Source organism: Mesoplodon bidens (genome assembly GCF_964165515.1).
Source record: "Mesoplodon bidens genome assembly, contig: HAP1_SCAFFOLD_640, whole genome shotgun sequence".
Classification (NCBI taxonomy): Eukaryota; Metazoa; Chordata; class Mammalia; order Artiodactyla; family Ziphiidae; genus Mesoplodon; species Mesoplodon bidens.
Genome location: NW_027672178.1, coordinates 52,940 through 69,610, shown reverse-complemented (window position 1 = coordinate 69,610; position 16,671 = coordinate 52,940). Strand labels below are relative to the sequence as shown.

At 43.8% G+C, this 16,671-nt stretch overlaps 1 protein-coding gene and 1 long non-coding RNA gene across 3 annotated transcripts; one reads left to right on the top strand and one right to left on the bottom strand.

Annotated features, from left to right (window-relative positions):
• The first annotated feature begins 555 nt into the window (after window positions 1–555).
• On the top strand, window positions 556–6,746 carry LOC308610511. Of its 2 annotated transcripts, XR_014014566.1 has the most exons (3): window positions 556–593; window positions 1,488–1,603; window positions 6,081–6,746. It is a non-coding gene; the product is annotated as an uncharacterized lncRNA (long non-coding RNA). The 2 variants fall into 2 exon arrangements; XR_014014567.1 differs by lacking the exon at window positions 556–593 and having other exon boundaries at window positions 698–1,603.
• A 1,331-nt stretch (window positions 6,747–8,077) lies between these two features.
• Window positions 8,078–12,073, bottom strand: LOC308610507 (speedy protein E4A-like). The gene is made up of 5 exons (XM_081259612.1): window positions 11,480–12,073; window positions 11,310–11,416; window positions 10,606–10,807; window positions 10,036–10,121; window positions 8,078–8,518 (listed from the first exon to the last, which is right to left on the bottom strand). The coding sequence occupies exons 1-5, from the start codon at window positions 11,861–11,863 to the stop codon at window positions 8,176–8,178; spliced, it is 1,122 nt and encodes a 373-aa protein (XP_081115738.1). The 5' UTR covers window positions 11,864–12,073; the 3' UTR covers window positions 8,078–8,175.
• Window positions 12,074–16,671: the final 4,598 nt, after the last annotated feature.

Sequence of the window (16,671 nt, the reverse complement as noted above, 5' to 3'; positions counted from 1 at the left end):
ATACCTCACCGTAGTTGTGATTTGCCTTTCTCTAATGGTTAGTGTCATTGAGCATCCTTTCATGTGTTTGTTGGCAATCTTATATCTTCTTTGGAGAAATGTCCATTTAGGTCTTGTGTCCACTTTTGGATTGAGTTGTTTGTTTTTTTGATATTGAGCTGTGTGAGCTGCTTGTATATTTTGGAGATTAATCCTTTGTCAGTTGCTTCATTTACAACTATTTTCTCCCACTCTGAGAGTTGTTTTTTTGTCTTATTTATGGTTTCCTTTCCTGTGGAAAAGCTTTTAAGTTTGAATAGGTCCCATTTGTTTATTTTTGTTTTTATTTCCATTTCTCTAGGAGGTGGGTCAAAAAGGATCTTGCTGTGATTTATGTCATAGAGTGTTCTGCCTGTGTTTTCCTCTATGAGTTAGACAGTGTCTGGCCTTACCTTTAGGTCTTCAATCCATTTTGAGTTTATTTTTGTGTTATGGTGTTAGTAGTGTTCTCATTTCATTCTTTTACAGGTAGCTGTCCAGTTTTCCCAGCGCCACTTATTGAAGAGGCTGTTTTTTCTCCATTGTATATTCTTGCCTCCTTCATCAAAGCTAAGGTGACCATATGTGCGTGGGCTTATCTCTGGGCTTTCTATCCTGTTCCATTGATCTATATTTCTCTTCCCCAAAGTATATTTCAATAAATGTATGTACATTGTTTGTTTAGACACAAGGCTGTCACACACTTAACAGACTACAGTATAGTGTAAACAGAAGCTTTTCATGCACGGGTACACCAGAAATTTCATGTGACTCGCTTTATGGCGGTATTGGCTTCATTGCAGTGTTCTGGAACTGAAGCTGCAGTGTCTCTGAGCTGGGCCTGTACACCCAGAAGTGGGATTGCTGGATCATATGGAAATTTTATTTAAAAGATTTTGAGAAAACTACATACTGTTTTCCACAGTGCCTGCACAATGTTACATTCCTGCGTACAATATGCAAGGGTTACGATTTCTCTACCACCTTGACAACTCTTATCTTTAAAAAAAAATAAAAAATTGTAGGCATTCTAAGAGATGTGAGGTAGTATCTCATGATGATTTTGATTTGCATTTCCCAGATGATTAGTGACGTTGAGCACCTTTTCATGTACCTGGTGCTGTGTTACGTCTTTCTAACACACATACACACACACAGAGGGATAGAAGGAATCTTTTGGAAGTGATGAGTATATTATCGTGATGGTGGTGATGGTATCACAGGTGTGTGCATATGTCCAAACTCATCAAGTTATATACATTAAACATGGGCTAGATTTTGTATATCAGTTCTACGTAAATAAAGCCGTAAAAGCCCAGCAACAAGTGGTGTATTTCATGAGCCAGTGAAGCCCAGGTACATCTTGTCTCCTCTCCCAGGGGTGAACCCAAGCAGCCTTTGAACTTGGCTCACTTTCTGTTTCTTTAGTTTCCCCTTCTATTACTTTTGTGTTTCTCCTTTGTTCTCAGATTCCAGCTAAGTGGTTCCCCATTGGTGGCAGCAGTGGTTCTGAGTTTGGCTCTGTCGTTTGAAGACTTGATGGTCTCTAAAGGGATTAAGTTTCTACAGAACTGATCTCAGTTAGGTGAGAGGTAACAGAGCATCTAGTTTGTTAGTCTTTTCTTAGTCTTTTCTGTTTGTCTATTTGTCTACTTTGACAAGCTCAAATCAATTAAGAATCTCTTGCCCAATGGGATGAGAATGGCTCTTTAGTATCTAGACTGGTGAGTGTTTATTCCTGACCCAAGTCTAAGACTTAAAGCTGCAGGTAAAAGTTCCATTTCTCTGTATGTCTGTGTGTCTATAATTCAAAAAGGTCTTTACCTCTGACAGTGCGAATATGTAATGTTTTCCTACTTCTGGATCTATTAAAGTAGATTGTAGAGTCTGTTAAATTAAAGGGTTTCTGTCCTGATTGGCTTACAAAGATACAAATGTGCTTATAAAAATTATATATCCCTAAAATTCTCAGAGAGAAAGGAATTAGAACTTCTAATACTTTAAATGTGCTAGAAAAATATTCTTATTGAAATCAAGTCAGGGAATTCCCCAGCGGTCCAGTGGTTAGGACTCGGTGCTTTCACTGCCAGGGTCCAGGTTCAGTCCCTGGTCAGGAACCTAAGATCCAGCAAGCCCCTCGGTGCAGCCAAAAAAAAAAATCAACTCAGAAATTTAAAGACTTCAAGTTTACATAATTTAGGTAAATCTTTGACACATGAAGCTAGTTTAATATTTTTGGTTTAATAAAAAGTTATTCGTATCTTATTTATCAGTATTAGGCATACATTTAAAACAATTCTACTTGGGTGTGTTCTTCCTAAATTTATATAGGTGTGCCCATCAACTAAGCTCATATTACTTCTACTTAATGTTTAAGGTTATGAAAAATGTAAGTTTGTGTTTAACCACATTTAGTTTTTATTCTGACAAACTTTCTTTCAACAGTAACTATGTTTTCTACTGTGTTAGCTTGTCGATAAATTCCCAGATCTTCAGTTTACGTAAACCCTTGAACTGGTACTAAGTTGTGCTACTTACTGGATAATCATTGGATACCGAGGTCATTTGTAAGCAAGACAGAAACCTGAGGCATTGATTACTAAGCATAATCTCAAGTTATATGCTCTTGCTGCATATGTTTACTTGTTACCTAGAGGCTCTGTCTGTGGGTGTGTTAATGAATGTGTTTGTCTCTGCCACTTGAATAAGTTGTGTAAGGGATGTTTGTGGCTGTGTAAAGTTGTGTTATGTGTGTTCATGAGCTCTGCTAGCCTGAAATGCTGATGTGTGATGGGCAGTTGTCAATCATTCACTCCTAGTTTTCTTTGTGAAATGGAAGTAACTTTGGTTCAAAGTTAGTATTAATATACTATGAATGAGACTTGACCCATAGTGATGTTATCGGCTGGAACAGAACTCAGGTTCAGCTGCTCATCGCTCAGAAGTCAGTGTTCCAGAGACAAGGGTTGGTGGAAGAAGAAAGATGCTTTATTCAGGAAGCTGGCAACCTGGGAAGATGGTGGGCTAGTGTCCCCAATACCATCTCCCAGTTGCCAATGAGAGGGAAAAGGGGTTGATAGGGAAAAGACGGGAAGTCTCTGGGCTGTGCCGGTGGGGGCTCCATGCAGAGTAGCACAGTCAGCTCTGACCATCCTCTTGAAATTGGTCATGCAGCGGTGTGGTCAGTGTCATGTTGATTGTTTCAGGCACAGTTAATCTTCAATTCCAGTGTTGGTTTGTTCCCATTTCCTTGAGGCCAGTTCCTGGAATTGTGTAAGCCATTGGTTCAGGTCTGCTCAAGATGGAGCAGCTTGTGTCATAGCTCCAGTCTGGTCATCATACAGTTAGCTTTCTCCTCTTGTAGTGGTTTTAGTATCTGCAAAACAAGTTAGGAGTGTGTGTCTGACACTGTTACTTACGTCCTTCGGGAGGAAGTAAAGATTCTGTGACTGCTGTTGTCCTAATCAGTAACTGCTTGAACCTGTTCTTTGGTGACTCAGGGGAGGCCTGGGAGACTGCAGCTATTTTACAAACAAGAGGCAGGGGACATGGAAGGGCCCTGCATGGTCCTCCTTGGTTCCAGCAACCGAGAGGTACAACTTTGTATGCAAGATAATGCGATGTAGTTTTGTTTATTAACAGGAACAAAAATAGTTTGGTCCTAAAGTAAAATGACTGATTGTTCCAGCACCAGAAAGAGGATAGTGAAGGACACAACCTGAATGAGTATAGAAAGTTGTAGGAGACGGGTAGAAAGGGAATTTTATTTGTCTGAGCCGAAGGCAGCTCAGTTTTGATGTTTATTCCAGAGATTTTCAAAAAAGAGCTTATGGTTCTCTTAGTAGCAAATATTATATTGATGCAAAGCTGGAGTTTGGTTTTCTCTCTGTACAAATGATAAATTTTTTTCATGGAGTATTGGTCTCTTTAATAAGTGGTTGGAAAAGTTGTTCTCTAAATCTGCCTAAACAGCAGAGATTCTGTATCTCACTGGAAGAGGTTTCTGCACCTAGTTCTGAATTCATCCGGCCTTATTATTTTTTTGAAAATAAATGCACAGGGACTTCCCTGGTGGCTCCTTGGTGAAGAATCCGCCCGCCAGTGCAGGGCACACTGGTTCAAGCCCTGGTCCGGGAAGATCCCACGTGCTTTTAGAAACTAGAGCACGGAAAGACTAAGGTCATGTGAAATTTGAAACGCTAAATATTGTCATAGTGTTAAGCAGTTTGAAGATTGTTGGAAGAAATTATTTGTCATTCATTCAAGCAATAAACATTTGATGAATACTTGCAAAACATAAAAAACCTCTAGAGCCCGTGAGCCACAACTACTGGAATCGATGTGCCTAGATCCCATGCTCCGGAAGAAGAGAAGCCACCGCATGGAGACGCCGACACACCGCAATGAAGAGTCGCCCCCGCTCCACTGCAACTAGAGAAAGCCCACGTGCAACAACGAAGACCCAACGCAGACAAAAATAAATAAATATATAAATAAATGTATTGGGGGAAAAAAAGAAAGAAAATAAATGCACAACAAAATTTCTGCATTTCTGAGAAAGTTAAGCTTCCTTAAAACTGTGTTCCTTTTGGTCTGTTTTTTTTTTTTTTTTAAAGTCTACTGTCAGGAACTCCCTGGCACTTCAGCGGTTAGGATTCTGCGCTTCCACTGCTAGAGGCCTGTTTTCGATCCCTGATCAGGGAACTAAGATCCTGCAAGCTGCGTGGCGAGGCCGAAGAAACAGCCAAGACAAAATAATCATCTCTTGGCTGTTAAACAAAGTCAAGGACCTTTAGTTCCTCCTCAAGGGCTATTGGGTAATATTCTGAGCCACGTCCTTGGAGCTGTTTGGCAGAGACTGAAACCCCCAGCAGGTGGAAGAAGTTAACTGCATGTTGCCCACAAGCACGTAGACCCCAGACCAGTTGGAACCAGAAGGCTGATGATGTTGAGTCCCCGTTACCTCACCACTGACCAATCAGAAGAATGACCGTGAGCTGATCACGCACCCTGTAACCCTCTCTTCAACATGTAGCCCCTTTCTCTTTTCCCTGTATAGTCCTCAAGCAAAACTTCAGGAGGGGAGAGTTGGTTCTTCGGGACATGAGTCCACCTCTCTTCTGGACTGCCGGCTTCCTCAATAAAGCTATCTTTCCTTTTACCCAAAAGTTGTCTCTCAGTATTGGAGTCCTGAATGATGCAAGACCTGCCTCATCTTCTGTAGTTTTCTCTACATGAAAAATAATTGAGGACTATTTTTCAGAGTTAAGAAATGTGGTTGGATAATCACAACGCCATTAAGCAACACCTCGTTGGACAGCAAAGAGGCGAAGCCGACTGGTAATGACCACACACATCCTGACTGTGAGAAGACTTTCATCTTTATTGTAGTTCCCCAAAAGCTGCATCGCACGGTACTCTTGAACAATCTAAAATAACATACAAACATGCTGAGGCAAGTTAAAAAATTAGGACTGAATTCCCACAATTCAATAATGAGAACTAAAAAAATACAAATTTATGCTTACAAGAATTGGGAGGAAATACCCACTATGCTATAAGTAGAATGGAAATATTATGTAATAGATAAAATCAACAATCTCTCTTGAAAATGTGAGTAAAATTGTATATATGTGTAAATATACAACAGCTACAGTTCTCATCACAAAAGTTTGTAGTAATAAGATGTTTCAAAATGAAGACTATTTCAAAACTATTTAAAATAAATATATAAATATAAAATATAAAAATACAATAATTTTATAGGTGACATTTTCAAAATAAGCCAGTGAAACTTAAGTCATGAGTCATGACCCTGTGGCTGTAATTATATATATATATATATTTTTCTAATTATATATTTTAATGTTGTTCCCTCCTATTCTGAGCCGCTACACTCCACCTTCAAATGCTTCTAGACTGGGGCAAACAAGTGTATAAAAAATGGGACCTCCAATGTTCGTCTCAGGGGAGATGGAAATGAAATGATCTGAAAATTGAGGTGGTGCCTTCCAAAAGGGTGGAATCTGAATCAACCCTGTTTTCTTATTGTCCTGCCACAGACTCCTAGAAGCACGCCCCGCTCCTAGGAGTATAACACGAAAACTGGCCTCCGCTCATTCTAGAAGATGCTGGCTTCTTCTCGATGATCTGCACAAGAGGCTTCTCCCTTCCTTCTTCACGGCTGTCGTCAGTGTCTGGATTGACCTCTTGTTGAACATCCTCATCTCTCCTGGGCTCTGTGATCTGGAAGTAAGAGAAGGAGCAAGGATGTCAGATTTCAAAGTGGCAACTGTCCAGATATAAAGGTTTTCACATTCTTAGTCAATTCTAACCAGAATTGAGACTCATTTATGATTGGAGTTTTATCTCAAATTCTCCATTCTGAACCCCAGTCCTGAACCATTCATTGTTTTCAAGTGTGATTCTTGGACTTTGGTGACCCTGACTCCAAAAACTACTGAATACACCCAAGGTCAGGCCCAGTAATCTGCTTTATAGCCCAGACTCCAGGTGATTCTGCTCAGGGAGCTGGCATTTGGAGAATGCTGCTTTAGTCTTAACTCACCTTGGTCCTTTGGCACCACTTAAATTCTGAACTTGGAAGCACACTACAGACATCACTGACAAGTCAACATCGTGGACCAGGAGACCTGAGGCCGGATCCCTAACCCTAACCCTGCATCCTAATGTCTATGTTATTATTAAGTTTTCATTTATTTACTTATTTTCTTTCTTTTATTTTTGGCTGCATTGGGTCTCTGTGGCTGTGTGTGGGCTTTCTCTAGTTGTGGTGAGCGAGGACTACTCTCCGTTGCTTCTCCTGACGGCTTCTCTTGTTGCGGAGCACGGGCTCTAGGCGCACAGGCTGAGTAGTTGCGACTTGCGGGCTCTAGAACGCAGGCTCAGTAGTTGTGGCTCGTGGGCTCTAGAGCGCAGGCGCAGTAGTTGTGGCGCACGGGCTTAGTTGCTCCGCGGCATGTGGGGTCTTCCCAGACCAGCGCTCAAACCTGTGTGCCCTGCATTGGCAGGCGGTTTCTTAACCACTGTGCCAACAGGGAAGTCCCTGGATCCTAATGTTTAAATAATACTCAGCCCTAAACTTGGTTAGTGTTATGTGCTGAATGTTTGTGTCCCCCAAAATTCTTATGTTGAAATCTTAAAATCTTAACCCCTAGGGTGCTGGTCTTAGGAGGTGGGGTCTTTGGGAGGTTATTAGGTCATGGGGTAGAGCCCTCATGAATGAGATTATTGCCCTTGTAAAAGAGACCGTGCTGTGTTGTTTCTAAGCGACGCGGTCTGTAGTAGGGCAGGTTGAATGGACTAAGACAGCTAGCTTGCAAGATTTAAACCAAATGTTTGCTCAATCCTCTGCTCACATCTAGAACTCTAATGTGTCAATTGTAATAAGCCATGCTGAAGATGGCATTCCTTAACCTTCAGTCGTTGTGATAAACCCCCTTGACCATAAACGTGAGGGGGAAAAGGTGAATTGTACTAGAGGAATCATTGGTCCAGAAGTGGTGAGTCAGGGGGAATAAAGAGTCACAGGTGATCTGGCCATAGGCAATTTGAAAGTAAATTTGGATGAATATAAAGCTAGTCATAATTCATCTTTTCTTATTGAACGTGTGGGCTGTTCTATCTAATATCCTGTTTGTGGACATTTACTTTGTTGTAGATAAATGCTAGAACCCATAACCCTGAGGGATGTAAGGCCAAAAATGAATGAAAAAGAGAAACTGGAAACACAGTATATGGAAAAGAATCACCATCTCGTCAAAGCTGTTATTTGGACCCAATTGCTTTGGGTGAAATAACTTCAGTGAGACCCATGCGTCTGGGACAAACTGGTTTCCCCGAGGTCTGGTGCCCACGGACCTCGCGGTGCTGGTGTCTGTGTGTGGCTGTCAGTCCGTGGCTGGCGCAGAGTCGGCACGTGGCTGTGTGCCTGGCTGGCCCCCTTCACAGCGTGAGAGGTGATGTGGGTCCAGCAGTGGGATTCCTCCGATTTCCTCAGTAGACAACACGTCATTCCACCTGCACCTTTGCGCACGCAGACCTACCTTTGCGCAGGCCGATGACCTCAGGCCTGCGTGGTCCTGGGGCCTCTGGGGCAAGAGGGCGCGATCTCTTCCCCACACCCAGAGCTCTGGATCAAAAGCCTGGATCTGGAAAGACAAACAGCCCCTGGCAATGAGGATGCCGCTGCCTCCCATTGCCCCGCCTCCGGTTCTTTCTCATCTGTCCCCAAGTCCCAAACCGAGTCCCCCATGATCCCCACCTCCTCTCCGTCCCTCCCCCTCCCCGAGACCGCCACAGCCCACCCACCTGCTCGCACTCTTCCCGAGTGACCCATGTCTTCCAGCCCATGGAACGGATGAACTGGGAACACAGTTTGTGGAACAAGGCATGCTGGGAGCTGTTCTTTCCATAGAGGAACGAAACGATGGCCTGCTTGGGGGCCTGGTTGTTCTCTTCCATGTCGCTGGCCACATAGCTGGGGAAAGACATCAGGTCGCTGTCATCAGGACAGGAAGGGCCTCCACTTGAGATCAGCTTCCCAGAAAAGAGGCAGGCTGAGCATCCTCACACGACCCACCCAGCCCTGCCCAGCGTCACCGGGAGCTGCCCAGTCATCAAGGAGCCACTGCCAGGCAGGACCTTCAGAAGGGTGCCTCTCACACCTTGATGATGAGGACACGATCCAAACCCCCCGTTCCCTTCAACTTGTTTTATGTGCACACACCTCTCTTCCTATGTTGTAGGTACATGTACAGTTCCTGAGGGCAGGAGCTGATCTGATCTGTTTCTGCATTCATCCCTCTCCTAGCAAATGACACATTTAGGGCTTGGTTCATATTGATGCATGAATTCAACAGCCTTTTGTGAATCTCTGTTCCCACCACCTCATATTCCCCAGCATGTAGGGTGTACTTTATAAGGTTTGTTAGATGAATGAATGAATGAATGAATGAACATTTTATCTCATGGCCAAATGCAATACTGATTACCTAGAAGTCTCACAATAACAAACATTTGCCCAATGAAAAGAATTGTGCTGAGTGTTTTGGGAATGCATTGACATTTTGACGAGACCTGCCTTCCACGTGGTGTCTAGTCTAGTGGGACCGGGGAAGGGGAAAGGGGGAGATAAGAAATGACTATAATGCAAAGCATCACATTATAATACAATTTGAACTAAAGTGCCTCTGGGATTCAGAAGTTAGGGAGATCGGGCATCGTGAAGGTTTTGGTGTTTGAACCCACTTTAAGGATGGGGTCGTTTTCTTCAGATAAATGTATGGCAAAGATACCTGGATAGAAAGCTCAATAGAAACTTAGAGGGCAGGGTATTTGGAAGGAGCAGTGAAACACAGGAGTAAAGTATCAGGACGGTGTGCTGGAGATTGCAGAGAGAGTTAAATCCCAACGCAGAACTCTGGCCTTGATTTGGCATGTCATTAGCCAATGAAATTGTGTGAAGCGGTCAGACCTGTGTTTTGGAAGGATGTTCAGGCAAATAGAGCCAACTGGCTTGGGAGACTTGGAAGAAACATCAGTGGGGAGCATTTGACACCAAATCCGCGCTATGTGATACGGGCCCCGATTGTGGCATTTGTCGTGGGAATGCAGAAACGGAAGATAATCACACTTGGTGCTGATGTCGGAAGACCTGAGACCGGAGAATTCGAACCGGAAACGTCTCAAGTCTGTTACTCGGGGGCAGGATGGTGTCAGTTCTTTCTTCCTCTCCTCTTAGGAAAGTTTCGCGTTTTGCTTTGTTTCTTTCAGTGTTTTAATTGACATTAGGGTAGTTTGTTTTGACAATGAATGCTATAAAAAACAGAACATGGTTTGAAAAAGAAACCACGGTACCGTAATCCTGTCATTTTCACACCTAGAGTCAGTACAAAGGGGTTTAAAAAAATAGATGAAAGGTCAGAGCCCCACATCTCTCCCTCTGCCCTCCCAGGGTGTTGAATATTGATGGCGGGGATGGAGCAAGGTACTCACAGAGCTATGAAGAAATGGATTATCTGGAATTGCCAGGAGAAGAGGCCGGCCCGGCTGACATACGCTATCACCATCGACAGGAGATACTGATGGAAAGAGGGGAAAAAACGTAGGAGAGAGGTCACATCCTGGAAGAGGAGAAAGAGTGGGAGGGAGAAGGGAGCAGGGGACGAGGAATGGGTGGTGCCACTTGGAGGAGAGACCCCCGTGTGGGGTGAGCCTGATTATTTGGGGAAGGGGAGAGGACAGAAGGTCAGAGTTGGCGGCGCTCCAAGGATGGGAGGCTGTGGGATTGAGGGCGTGGACTTAGGGCCGCGGGCACAGGACGGTGTTCGATGAACCGGAGCCAAGGCGAGTCCCCAGGATCTGAGAGGAGAGGGGACTTAGGCAGCAACCACCAAAGGGGCACTCCTGGGGCTCAGATCCCAGAGGGGACCTCGAGGCCCCTGGAGGGAAGTGTTGACAAGGCATGAGGTTAGGAGGGGAGTGGAAACGTGGGTGTAGAAAGCACCCAGCGCGCCCACCTAGAACAGGCGCTGGAGCAGGAATCCATCTCAGTGGGTGACTTACCTTGTCAGATACTTCCAGGTTTTTGTCCCAGGCGAGGAATTTCTTAACGACGGGATCCTCTGTGAAAAAAGGGCAGATGTTGCCAGTGGGAACAGGGCTGTCGTGGGAGCATTCCAGAGCCAAGAGGGTGAACCGCGCCCCCCTGGGGAAATGCCAAGATGTGGCCCAGGGTGAAGCTGACGGAAAGAGGGGAGGGAAGACCATTCACTGTGGGAGGAAAGGGGGTGACTTCCCTTCTGGGGGGGCCGAGTGACAGGGAGTGATGCCCCTTCATCATGCATTCACGTACCTGCAGAGGGCATCAAGATACTCTCAGCCAATGTCTCAATTGACAGTCATGTCAGGGGGTGAAGATGGCTTGTCAGCCCCTCCTCCCTCCACCCCGAACATGCCAGTAAGATTCAAAAGGCCAGTAAGAGCTAGAGTCTCGGGTACAGTTGAAACCAAGGGAACCTAATCCTGTATCATTTCTAAATCTAACCTAGTCTTGTATCATTTCTAAGTCTAACCTCATCCTGTATCTTTTATGTGCCCCCCATATCCTTTATCCGTAGACAGTCCGCCAGGGACGGAGAGCACACCAAGTAGCAGGGAATTCTTTTCCACTGGGAAAGTGTAGTCATGGGAAGTTTTGGTTTGTTTGTTTTTCAAGTATAGGATTGGAGGTTGCTGGGCAGGGCGGTGGGTCCTTACCAAGCATCTACTTGAAGACCTCGTGGTGCTCAGGCAGCACTGAAGACACCCGCTGTCGCTTGAGCTTCATCTTGAGCTCACTGAACGACTCCACGACCCAGGTGTCGGCCTCGTGGTGCTCAGGCAGCACTGAAGACACCCGTTGTCGCTTGAGCTTCATCTTGAGCCCACTGAACGACTCCACGACCCAGGTGTCGGCCTCGTGGTGCTCAGGCAGCACTGAAGACACCCGCTGTCGCTTGAGCTTCATCTTGAGCCCACTCAGCGACTCCACGACCCAGGTGTCCTGGGCCTCAGCGGCCGTGTTGCCCTCCACCTCCGCTCCGAACGCCACTGACCTCTTCCTCTTACAGCCGGGGCGCTGAGGCGGGGGGCTGCAACCAGCCCAGGGAGCTGACGAAGGAGAAGAGACTGCAGTATGATGCTCTCGTCTTGGGAATCCAGCCACTGGTGACCACCCAACCCCACCCCGACTCCGCCTCCCCCCCCGAAGCACCCCCGTGCTTTCCAGTCTCACAGACCGCTGACCTTGCCCCAAGTCATCTTTCCATCTTTCTCTGTCCATATCTACCTATCCCTCCCCTGACTCTTTTTGTCATTTGTCCAGCTTCCCGTTCTCGAAACTCTTTCTCATGGTAGATAATTTCTCCCACCAGGAATAAAAAAAAAGAACCCTCCCCTTGTTTCCTCTCTCCTCTTCTCTCATCCTTGGATCTCATCTCCTAACCCTGTTTCTTGCTCCCCAGGTGTTCCGTGTCCCCAGCTCCTGTGCTCTCCTCCCTCAATCTCTGGCTCTCTGAATGTCTCCTTTCTTTCATAGGCACCTTATGCAGGTGCTCCTTCCCGACCTCTGTACCCTTTCCTCCTTACTGGTCAAATCTCTGAAATTCCTTCTCATGCCAGTTCCCTCACCTGATGGTCCTGGGCTTTCTTCATAGACAGTCAACTCCATGGGGTACCCTGAAGAGCTGGACTGGGAGTTCAGCTCCTCAGCCTGGGAAGTCGGTTGACGATTGTCCATGATGTCTCCCAGACTCTTCCCTTCCTCGAAGCCTAGACTCTGCTTTGTCCCAACTCTTCTTCTGGACTTGGGCTAAACACAAGTGGTCGTCCCTTCTCCAAGCTGCGGGGCAACTGTCAGTGGAGAGAAGCTCTGGCAAGATTCTGTTGTCTACTACTGCTGCCAAGCACCAAGGAGTCTGGTCCATCCAATCGGGAAGGTCGGAAGCCTCTGATGTCATCATCGGAGTTTGAAGGAAACCAGTTTGAAGGAAAACACAAGTAACTGTCAGACCTATGCGTGCACTTGTCCCAGAGATCAGGGGTAAATGGTATCTCCTGCCACTGACCCAACCTCTGCCCGTCCTCCAAAACCCCCCTCAAGGTATCCGGACCCCTCTTTTTTTTTGTCATAAATGGCAAAATTTTATTTTTTTTTCTTCATCTTTATTTTTTTTTTTTGCTTTATAACAAATTTAATCAGTTATACATATACATATGTTCCCATATCCCCTCCCTTTTGCGTCTCCCTCCCACCCTCCCTATCCCACCCCTCCAGGCGGTCACAAAGCACCGAGCTGATCTCCCTGTGCTATGCGGCTGCTTCCCACTAGCTATCTACCTTACGTTTGGTAGTGTATATATGTCCATGCCGCTCTTTCACTTTGTCACAGCTTACCCTTCCGCCTCCCCATATCTTCAAGTCCATTCTCTAGTAGGTCTGTGTCTTTATTCCTGTCTTACCCCTATGTTCTTCATGACATTTTTTTTCTTAAATTCCATATATATGTGTCTGCATACAGTATTTGTCTTTCTCTTTCTGACTTACTTCGCTCTGTATGACAGGCTCTAGGTCCATCCACCTCATTACAAATAGCTCAATTTCGTTTCTTTTTATGGCTGAGTAATATTCCATTGTATATATGTGCCACATCTTCTTTACCCATTCATCCGATGATGGACACTTAGGTTGTTTCCATCTCCGGGCTATTGTAAATAGGGCTGCTATGAACATTTTGGTACATGTCTCTTTTTGAATTATGGTTTTCTCAGGGTATATGCCCAGTAGTGGGATTGCTGGGTCATATGGTAGTTCTATTTGTAGTTTTTTTTTTTTTTTTTTTTTTTTTTTTTTTTTTTTTTTTGCGGTACGCGGGCCTCTCACTGCTGTGGCCTCCCCCGCTGCAGAGCACAGGCTCCGGATGCGCAGGCCCAGCGGCCATGGCTCACGGGCCCAGCAGCTCCGCGGCATGTGGGATCCTCCCAGACCGGGGCACGAACCCGTATCCCCTGCATCGGCAGGCGGACTCTCAACCACTGCGCCACCAGGGAGGCCCCTATTTGTAGTTTTTTAACGAACCTCCATACCGTTCTCCATAGTGGCTGTACCAATTCACATTCCCACCAGCAGTGCAAGAGTGTTCCCTTTTTTCCACACCCTCTCCAGCATTTATTGTTTCTAGATTTTTTGATGATGGCCATTCTGACTGGTGTGAGATGATATCTCATTGTAGTTTGGATTTGCATTTCTCTACTGAGTAAAGATGTTGAGCATCCTTTCATGTGTTTGTTGGCAGTCTGTATATCTTCTGTGGAGAAATGTCTATTTAGGTCTTCTGCCCATTTTTGGATTGGGTTATTTGTTTTTTTATTATTGAGCTGCATGAGCTGCTTATACATTTGGGAGATTAATCCTTTGTCAGTTGCTTCATTTGCAAATATTTTCTCCCATTCTGAGGGTTGTCTTTTGGTCTTGTTTATGGTTCCTTTGCTGTGCAAAAGCTTTGAAGTTTCATTAGGTCCCATTTGTTTATTTTTGTTTTGATTTCCATTTCTCTAGGAGGTGGGTCAAAAAGGATCTTGCTGTGATTTATGTCATAGAGTGTTCTGCCTATGTTTTCCTCTAAGAGTTTGATAGTTTCTGGCCTTAGGTCTTTAATCCATTTTGAGCTTATTTTTGTGTATGGTGTTAGGGAGTGATCAAATCTCATACTTTTACATGTCCCTATCCAGTTTTCCCAGCACCACTTATTGAAGAGACTGTCCTTTCTCCACTGTACATTCCTGCCTCCTTTATCAAAGATAAGGTGACCATATGTGCATGGGTTTATCTCTGGGCTTTCTATCCTGTTCCATTGATCTATCTTTCTGTTTTTGTGCCAGTACCATGCTGTCTTGATTACTGTAGCTTTGTAGTATAGTCTGAAGTCAGGGAGCCTGATTCCTCCAGCTCCATTTTTCATTCTCAAGATTGCTTTGGCTATTCGGGGTCTTTTGTGTTTCCATACAAATTGTGAAATTTTTTGTTCTAGTTCTGTGAAAAATGCCAGTGGTAGTTTGATAGGGATTGCATTGAATCTGTAGATTGCTTTGGGTAGTAGAGTCATTTTCACAATGTTGATTCTTCCAATCCAAGAACATGGTACATCTCTCCATCTATTTGTATCATCTTTAATTTCTTTCATCAATGTCTTATAATTTTCTGCATACAGGTCTTTTGTCTCCTTAGGTAGGTTTATTCCTAGATATTTTATTCTTTTTGTTGCAGTGGTAAATGGGAGTGTTTCCTTGATTTCACTTTCAGATTTTTCATCATTAGTATATAGGAATGCCAGAGATTTCTTTGCATTAATTTTGTATCCTGCAACTTTACCAAATTCATTGATTAGCTCTAGTAGTTTTCTGGTAGCATCTTTAGGATTCTCTATGTATAGTATCATGTCATCTGCAAACAGTGACAGCTTTACTTCTTCTTTTCCGATCTGGATTCCTTTTATTTCCTTTTCTTCTCTGATTGCTGTGGCTAAAACTTCCAAAACTTTGTTGAATAAGAGTGGTGAGAGTGGGCAACCTTGTCTTGTTCCTGATCTTAGTGGAAATGGTTTCAGTTTTTCACCATTGAGGACGATGCTGGCTGTGGGTTTGTCATATATGGCCTTTATTATGTTGAGGAAAGTTCCCTCTATGCCTACTTTCTGCAGGGTTTTTATCATAAATGGGTGTTGAATTTTGTCGAAAGCTTTCTCTGCATCTATTGAGATGATCATATGGTTTTTCTCCTTCAATTTGTTAATATGGTGTATCACGTTGATTGATTTGCGTATATTGAAGAATCCTTGCATTCCTGGAATAAACCCCACTTGATCATGGTGTATGATCCTTTTAATGTGCTGTTGGATTCTGTTTGCTAGTATTTTGTTGAGGATTTTTGCATCTATGTTCATCAGTGATATTGGCCTGTAGTTTTCTTTCTTTGTGACATCCTTGTCTGGTTTTGGTATCAAGGTGATGGTGGCCTCGTAGAATGAGTTTGGGAGTGTTCCTCCCTCTGCTATGTTTTGGAAGAGTTTGAGAAGGATAGGTGTTAGCTCTTCTCTAAATGCTTGATAGAATTCGCCTGTGAAGCCATCTGGTCCTGGGCTTTTGTTTGTTGGAAGATGTTTTATCACAGTTTCAATTTCAGTGCTTGTGATTGGTCTGTTCATATTTTCTATTTCTTCCTGATTCAGTCTTGGCAGGTTGTGCATTTCTAAGAATTTGTCCATTTCTTCCAGGTTGTCCATTTTATTGGCATAGAGTTGCTTGTAGTAATCTCTCCTGATCTTTTGTATTTCTGCAGTGTCAGTTGTTACTTCTCCTTTTTCATTTCTAATTCTATTGATTTGAGTCTTCTCCCTTTTTTTCTTGATGAGTCTGGCTAATGGTTTATCAATTTTGTTTATCTTCTCAAAGAACCAGCTTTTAGTTTTATTGATCTTTGCTATCGTTTCCTTCATTTCTTTTTCATTTATTTCTGATCTGATTTTTATGATTTCTTTCCTTCTGCTAACTTTGGGATGTTTTTGTTCTTCTTTCTCTAATTGCTTTAGGTGCAAGGTTAGGTTGTTTATTCGAGATGTTTCCTGTTTCTTAAGGTGGGATTGTATTGCCATAAACTTCCCTCTTAGAACTGCTTTTGCTGCATCCCATAGGTTTTGGGTCGTCGTGTCTCCATTGTCATTTGTTTCTAGGTATTTTTTAATTTCCTCTTTGATTTCTTCAGTGATCACTTCGTTATTGAGTAGTGTATTCTTTAGCCTCCATGTGTTTGTATTTTTTTACAGCTCTTTTCCTGTAATTGGTGTCTAGTCTCATAGCATTGTGGTCGGAAAAGATACTTGATACAATTTCAATTCAAACAAAATTTTTTTTTAGCTAAGTAGTATTCCATTATATATATATATATTTCACATCTTCCTTACCCATTCATCTCATAATAAACACTTAGCTTGCTTCCATATGTTGTCAATTGTAAATAATGCTGCCATGAACATTAGGGTGCATATATCTTTTCAAATTAATGTTTTTTGGTTTTATTTTTTTCGATATATATCC

Excerpts from the sequence above, each read along its gene's own strand:
- LOC308610507 (XM_081259612.1), bottom strand. The coding sequence starts at position 11,863 with ATGGACAGAGAAAGATGGAAAGATGACTTGGGGCAAGGTCAGCGGTCT. Across the intron at positions 11,417-11,479 it reads AGGCCGACACCTGGGTCGTG|CACCACGAGGCCGACACCTG; the intron begins GAGTCGTTCAGT and ends GTGCTGCCTGAG. Across the intron at positions 10,122-10,605 it reads ACCTGGAAGTATCTGACAAG|TATCTCCTGTCGATGGTGAT; the intron begins GTAAGTCACCCA and ends TCTTTCCATCAG.